General features: G+C 46.6%; 1 protein-coding gene across 1 annotated transcript; it reads right to left on the reverse strand.

The window, feature by feature from the left end:
- LOC131612558 (alpha carbonic anhydrase 7-like) lies at window positions 1–1778 on the reverse strand. The gene is made up of 7 exons (XM_058884327.1): window positions 1646–1778; window positions 1318–1520; window positions 1131–1237; window positions 713–827; window positions 455–619; window positions 268–324; window positions 1–142 (listed from the first exon to the last, which is right to left on the reverse strand). The coding sequence occupies exons 1-7, from the start codon at window positions 1737–1739 to the stop codon at window positions 47–49; spliced, it is 837 nt and encodes a 278-aa protein (XP_058740310.1). The 5' UTR covers window positions 1740–1778; the 3' UTR covers window positions 1–46.
- Window positions 1779–8188: the final 6410 nt, after the last annotated feature.

Here is an 8188-nt window from a genome sequence, read left to right on the forward strand (position 1 = left end):
ATCAAATTAATTCATAAGAAAAACAAATTCAATATGAATACATCAATCAATAGTGAGGTATATTCTCTGCCATTATTGAATCATAAACTCCAATCTCTCGCTGATTCAGGATCTGCACTGGCCTTGCATTCTTTTTTGCATACTGTGGCAATTAAATCACACATAATAACGATTAATTGAATTCAACATTTCATTAGAATTATTATTAATCACACTTAACTACACATATTTAAAATTAATAAACATCATTATTAATTTATTACTTACATATTTAAGTACTGAATTCTTCAGTAACTTCACTTGTCCTCTTGAAACAGTTCTTATCTAATGAAAGAAATAATAAAAATAAAAAAACAAATTCAAATTAAAAGATAATCTTATATGATATGATTAATAATTTAATAGTCATTAAGAATGAAATATTTATGGAAAGAAAAAAAAAACATAACTATACCTTGGTATTAATGGTCCAAATGATACCTTCAGTGCAAGGAGGTGCAGTTAGTGATCCCATGTATCTGTAATACATGTTTGAATCCTTGAATATTTTTGATGGATCCATAACACCTATGCTTGTTTCTTCATCTTCATCAGGAACTTCAACTATATACTTTACTAGCTGAAATATATATAAATATAGAACATTATGTAATTATTATATTCTCTATGAATATATAAAATGAAGAGTTTTTGTTATTGGTAATTATTTTACCTCGGAAAGAAATGGATCAGGGGAACCATATTTATACAAAATACCAACAACAGCTGTCTTATTTGTTCCATCTGGCTGAGGGCTAACATGAACCATATGTAACTCTAAGTCATACCTATAAACATTTAAAGACCAAAGTTAGGCTTTGTCATGAAAAGATGTTATGAATAAATTGATTTTCATTCCAAAATAACAATTTATACTAAGAAATCTCTTCCAGTTTAATAGAGGTCTTGAGTTTGAACTCAACCCTAATTATTTAATATATGAATTTTTTTGGAAAAAAAAAATTTGCCGCTGATTGTGATCCTCCCCGATCAAAGAATTAATCAAAGCAGTTGCGCACAGGGGATACTCAATTTTTTTTTAAAAAAAAATTATAAAGAGAGAGAATTGGTTTAGAGGTAGGGAAATTAACCTCCTGCCATTGATGGTATGTTCAGATGGCCAGTGCCAATGGCTTTGTTGAAGAAAATATTCATTTCCATTGATGTTTATCGAGCCGGCGTCTCCTTTCCAATTAACCTGTAACCGTTGCATGATCAAACATAAATTACTTCACATTCAAGTTATTTTTATGATTGTGAAATCAACGGTACACTTACCGCAACATCGTGACCCCGGTTTGATACGGTTGCATATTGAGGCTTGTAGTAACTCGTTAGCTTTCCCAAATTTGGGATGAGAGTCACTCTTTCATTTGACAAATCAATAGGAGATTGCATGTCTCCTTTACATGCTGCCCATTCTCTTTTTAGATCACCCCAATGTTTAGGTCCATCTGCGCTTTCTTCATTGTAACCGTACTCTACAAACCACCAATATTTTATATTTATATATATCAGGTTATACAAATATTGAAAAAAATAAAAATATTTATACAAAAAAAAAAAAAAAAAAATAGAGTGTGAGATAGAGATTATTATATTATACCTGGTTCTTCAAGAGCACTTGTTAATGTCGAATAAAAAAGAATGGTTATTGATATTAGTAGAATTGAAATTAAAAAATAGTTTTGGTTATGCATGTTTCAAAATATTTAAAGATTAGAATAATTATGTTTTTGTATACTGTGAATTATGTTTGTGGAAATATTTGGTACGCACTCTTTGGTTTTTATAGACTGCTATAACTTCTAAGATCATGAGTATAATTATGCTCATGGATTTGGTCAAGAAGAATTAGTAAGTTAATTGAATTTTTCTTTCTAAGAGCATGCATGACCAACATTTTTTATATTTTTTTATTTGTTTCAAACGTGACTAACATTTTATAGTATATATTAATAATTTTAATTGATTTGTTCATCTCTTGTCTGCTTCTTATTCAACAATTGAACCACTCTACCACTTTCATGTTTAACTTTGTCAAAATATTATTGATTGGAAGAATTAGTCCAAAAGAATTGGAGGTTTTTGGTGCTTTTCTTCTTTCAATTTGTTTAAGTCATGATTGTCGTGGAAATGGTTATTGATCGTACCTGATCAGAAGAATCGTCAAGGCTGCAGAATCTGGCTTGGAGAGCAAGATGGGGGGGGGTACCTGCAAGGTTCTCCGATGCTTAAGTTAGTAGCTATCAGAGAATGAGAGTTGAGAGTGAAGAATAGAATACCTGACCCTCTAGTGAAAGAGGGTATTTATAGCCCCCAGCGCTGGGCCAAGGTTCCCTAATTGGGCCAGATCCAATTGGAGGCCCACGTGCTAGGGAACTGCCAGAACGTCCCGTGCTAGGGCTGAGTCAGCAGGAGACTCACGTTCTGGATGCACATAGCGTAGGGTTCGGAGATGGTTGACCGAATCCTTCGCTGAGACGTGACGCGTGGTCCTCGCGCGTGGATAGCTCTTGGTGGTTATCCAGTGAGTGGGCCCAAAAGATTTGGGCCTGCTCGGCCGGAGTCTTCGCGCGGGGGCAGCCCTTAACGGTTGTCCAGCAATTGGGCCTAAGGGAATTGGGCCTGCTCGGCTGATAACAAGGGTTGGGCTTGCTCGGCCCAGTCCAGAACAGGAGCCCCCCAAGTCATTAGCCTTATAAGGGTGGTGACTTTGACGAGGAGGTTTAGCCGAGCAGGGGTAACGTTTCCAATTCCTGGGCTACTCGAGGACTTTGGTCGGCCGTCGCCTTTGGTTTTTGACGTTTTGGTTGTCACTCGTCAGCGTGATTGACAGGTGTCAGCTGTATAGGCTGTAATCATAACTGCGCCGTTTTTAGGGATGGAAACAGGCGGCGCCTTTTGGAGTTCCCAAGACCTTTGGGACGCGTGGCAGCCTTTCGTGGAGGGAGCCGCCTTTGGGGTGTAGGCAATGATGGCGTCTCCTAGGCTGCCTAGGCCATCATGACACCCTTTGGCCTTCTTTCCCTATATAAGGAGTGAGGAGGTCACTCATTTGACACTTAACATTTTCCAAGCCTTCAAGATTCGCTCACTGCTCTCCTCCTCGTCTCGTTCATATCTTCTTCGCTTTCTTCAAGTAAGTTCCTCGTCTCCTTCATATCTTTATTTAAGTTTTATGTATTAGTTTTGAGTGCGGAGGGCGCAATTGATGAGTGTGACGAGCAAGTTTTATGAATTAACCGAGGAACCCTAGAAGATAATCGTTTCTCCCATGCGTTTGCCGAGTGAGTTTTGAGTGAACAGAGCTAGAACGTTTGAATGAGACGTCCAACTTTTAGGATTACTAGGGAGTAGTATGAAGGTCACGAGCAGTGGAGGTTGCATGTCTCGGTGAGGGCACGAATTTGCCGACCTCCGCTGCGTGCGACGATTACGCTGGGCGCTTTAGCTCGTCGGCCATTTGACGATTGGGGGAATTTTCCTCGTCCCTTTTCCTCGCCCTTTCACTTGACTTGCGGTGGAAGGGTGGATTTGACCAGTCGAATTCACGGTTTCCTCTGCTTTTCAGGTAAATGGCCGATGAGAACAAGGATGATGTCGTCTTCGACGTTTCAGATGGGGACGAAGCTGTTGGCTCGCAAGAGGACGTTCCCGTCGTCGAGACCTCCCCTAGGGCACTTGAAGAATGGGTGGTCGTTGCTCCGAGGATGATTGCATCGCGCTTCACGAGTCGTCCCAAGGAAGCCTTTAACGTCATCGAGGACCTTGACCAAGACGAGGAGCCTTCTTGGGGCGCCTTTGTGCCCAAATCTCACCAGAGGATCTGCTCGCAATTCTCCGGTCCCTGTTTCGCAATGTATGAGTTCGTCTTTAAGGAGGCTGGTCTCCGTCTCCCCTTCACTCATTTGCAACGGAGCGTCTTCAGTTGGTTGCGCCTCTGCCCGTCTCAGCTTCATCCCAACGCTTTAGCGTTCTTAAGGGCCTTTGAGATCGTATGCGGGTACTTGGAGGTCGAAGCGACTCTGCCTCTTTTCTTCAGAGTGTTTCATTTGCAGAGGTTGCGTGATCCGGACGGCAAGTGGAGTTGGGTGTCGTTTAAGCAGCCGAAGAAGCTGTTCGCCATTTACCAGGACTCTATCAAGCATTTTAAGAGTCGGTATTTTATAATCAAGCCGCTCACTCCTGATGCCGAGAATCATTTGTTCGAGGAGCGCGAGTATATTGAGGATGAGGTGAGGAGAGTGGGCCCGTCTGCTCGGTTTCCGTTGGAGTGGCAGCCTGACCACTTCGAGCGCGGGACCGACTATTTCATCTTCCGTGACGAGGACCTCAATGAGCGTGATACTGGGGCGTATCAACGGCTCGCCTCCTTCGTGGACGGGTTTAGACCGGCAATATGTACATATCCCAACGGGGATCCCCTATTCGAGGAAGATGGAGGCCCTATGCTGGAGCCTCGGCACATCAACACCAAAGCTATCCTCGAGTGCGGAAGTTACGGGGACGCTATGATTTTGTTAGATGAGATAGCTATGATTTGTTCAAACAATATCTTTTTGGTTCTAACTCTTTATTTTGCAGGAAAAATGGCCGACTTGCATGACAAAGTCACGAAGATGCGGGCCAAGAACAAGGGGGCCATCAAAGTGTCCGTGAAACGATCGCGGGTTGAGGAGGTTAAGGCGGCTGCCGCGAGTGTCCCCGATAGTGGCTCTCCTTCGTCAGTTGGGACGACCTCGCGTGGTTCTCCAGCCGGAAAGAAGCAAAAGAATGAAGGGACCGCGGAGCTTCGTCCTCTTATCATTGACAACCCCTCCGAGGAAGACATAATGCTGCCCTCTTGTACTCGGCATAGGGGAATCTTCTCAAAGAAAAATGTTCTCCTCGAGCGCGAGGAGGTGAGGCACATCGTCAGGCGGGACCGGGTGGCACGAGACAAGGATTTGTCCGAGGACCTCGAAGGGATGATGAGGGTGGCCGCCTTGGCCTTGGCTCTTAATGCTCAGAATGTCTGTCCTCAGAAGGACTACGATGCTCTCCAGATCAAATACAATGAGCTGGAGCACGAGTTCGAACAGTACAAGGACAAGTATGAGGTCCAGAGCGGCATAGTGGAGGATCTCGTTAAAGAGCGTAATAAGGTTGCGGACTTGGAGGCCGAGGGAAAAAGGCTCCGCGAGAGAATTGCTGAGTTGGAGAGGGCTCATCTCCCTGCTGCCAAGGAGGATGAGGACGAGAAAGCCTTGGTGACGCGTTCTCAGCTTCTGGGCAAGGTTCGGGAGCTGGAGATCGACTGTGTCGCTACCTTGGGGGTCGGTTTCAAAGCTGCAGTGGATCAGCTGAAAGTCCTCAACCCGCGCCTGGTGACGAAGGGCATTGGTCCATATCACAAGGTCGTGGACGGGCGAATCGAATCAAACCCGGAGTTCGAGGACTGGGAAGACGAGCAGGGGCCCTCTGGTGACAATAATGGTGCCGAGGATGAGGACGGTGATGTCTGATCTGTTTATTCTTGGTTGTGGCCTGTGTGCCAATTTTGTGGCCTGCGCGCGAATGTTTTGTGGCCTGCGTGCCAATGTTTTTAATGGGGCGATGCCCGGATAATGTTTGTAATATTTGGATATCCCGGCCAGTTTGGTCGGATTTTAATGTCATTGTGCTTTATGTTTCAACATTTACTTGTGCTTATCTGATTTTAATGTTTGTGCTCGACCGAGGTTTATGGCCCAGGCGTGTGGGGAACGGTCCGGGTGCGCAGAGCAGGTGTGCGCTATAAGCGAGCTCGAGGCCGCGGTCGGGGCCAGGTGCTCGCGGCGTGAACAATCCCATCGCGAGCTGGGGTTCTGCCGTGCAGGTACTTCCGCGGAGGGTCTGTGTGTAAGGCCCGCCGCGTAGTCGGCTTTGCCTCCTGGTAGGGTTTTCCGACTGAAGCTGTCGTGGAGCATACGCGCTTGTACCATGGCGCGAGTCCTTGCCCAGCTTTCCTCGTGTTCGTTACGAGCGGCCGAGTAACGTTAGGTTGTTTCTAACTGTAGTAGCGTCTGAGTTTTTCAGCATTCCAAGGTCGAGCTAGTTTTTCGCCGAGAAGGTTCTCGAGGTAATACGCACCGTTTTCGGTTTTATCGTATACTCGGTACGGACCTTCCCAGTTTGGGGCTAGTTTGCCTTCGCGCGAATCTTTCATGTTTCGGCGGAGGACCAAGTCTCCGATTTCGAATCCGCGTTTGATAACTTTAGTGCTATGGTGTAAGGCTATCTGTTGTTTCAGTTTTGCTTCACGGAGGGAGGATCCTGTTCGGATTTCCTCGACCATGTCGAGCTCTTCTCTCATAGCTTTGTCGTTTAGTTCTTCCTCGAGAGGTGACTCAGTCCGACGAGATGGTTCTCGGATCTCCACGGGGATCACGGCTTCAGTGCCATAGGTTAACCTGGACGGTGTTTCGCCCGTGGTCGAATGTGGGGTCGTCCTGTACGCCCAGAGGACGCTGTGTAGCTCTTCGACCCAAGCTTTTTTCGCCTCGCCCAACCTTCTCTTTAGTCCACGGAGAATGACCCGGTTGGCGGCTTCAGCTTGTCCGTTCGTTTGAGGATGCTCGACCGAAGTGAAGTGTTGTTTCGTCCCGAGTTTGGTTACGAACTCCTGGAATTTTTTGTCCGTGAATTGGGTGCCGTTATCGGTAATGATCGCCTGTGGCACCCCAAACCGAGCGAGTATGTTCCGCTTATAAAAGCGGAGTACGTTTTGGGACGTGATTTTGGCGAGCGCTTCGGCTTCTATCCATTTCGTGAAGTAATCCACAGCGACCACTAGGTATTTATTTTGGTAAGACCCGACCGGGAAAGGTCCGAGGAGGTCCATTCCCCATGTGGAGAAAGGCCAAGGCGAGGAGAGAGATTTGAGCTCGTTCGGGGGTGCCAGGTGCATGTCGGCGTGTCGCTGACATTTATCGCATTTCTGGACGTATTCTTTGGCATCTTGTTGCATGGTCGGCCAATAGTAGCCGGCTCTGAGGGCTTTCCTCGCCAGTGATCGTCCGCCGAGGTGTTGGCCATTGATTCCTTCGTGAAGCTCTTGGAGTATCTCAAGAGCTTGCGAAGCGTCGACGCATTTGAGGAGAGGGATGGAGAAGCCCCGTCGGTACAGTTTGTTTTCGAGGATAGTATACGAACAGGCTCGCCTTTTAATTGCTGAAGCTTCTTTCGCGTCAGCGGGGAGCTCGTCTTTCGTGAAGAAGTTGTACACTGGGGTCATCCAGCATTGGTTGTCTCCGATGGCGAATATCTGTAGAGCTCGCGCGCTTTCGCCAATACTTGGGGCGGGCAGAATTTCTTGGATAACCGATTTGTTTCCCCCTTTCTTTCTCGTGCTCGCAAGTTTGGATAGTATGTCGGCGCGCGAGTTGTTTTCTCGGGGAATATGCTCGACTTCTGCTTTGGCGAATTTTTTCATCTTGTCCTTGACGAGCGCGAGGTATTCGGCGAGTATGTCGTTTTTGGCCTGGTAGTCGCCGCTGACGTGGGATGCGACGAGTTGGGAATCCGTATAGATCTTGATCTCTCGTGCGCCTACGTCCTCGGCGAGTCTCAGGCCGGCGAGGAGGGCTTCGTACTCGGCCTGGTTGTTCGATGTGTTGAAAGATAGGACTAAGGATATTTCTATGATAAGTCCCTCGTCGTTTTCCAAGATAATGCCTGCCCCGCTGCCCGAGCTGCTCGAGGCGCCATCTACGTAGATGGTCCATTTGTCCTTGGTCATGTCGGGCGAGTCGGCGATAGAGGTCATCTCGGCTACGAAGTCCGCCAGTGCCTGTGCTTTTAGTGCCTTCCTGCTCTCATACTGTACGTCGAATTCTGAAAGCTCGAGGGACCATCTTAGCATTCTGCCGGCCATGTCTGGTCGGCTGAGGAGTTGCTTGATGGGTTGGTCCGTCCGAACAAAGATTGTGTGGGCGAGGAAGTAGTATCGTAGCCTTCTGGCCGCTATTACTAGGGCCATGGGGACTTTCTCGATCTGTTGGTATCGCACCTCGGGTCCTTGTAGGGCTTTGCTGGTGAAATATACGGGTTTTTGTCCGTCTACGGTTTCTCGGATCAGTGCCGCGCTGACTGCCTCGTTTGAAACGGCTAGGTAAAGGTACAGAGG

The sequence above is a fragment of the Vicia villosa genome, linkage group LG6 (assembly GCF_029867415.1).
Source record: "Vicia villosa cultivar HV-30 ecotype Madison, WI linkage group LG6, Vvil1.0, whole genome shotgun sequence".
NCBI lineage: Eukaryota > Viridiplantae > Streptophyta > Magnoliopsida > Fabales > Fabaceae > Vicia > Vicia villosa.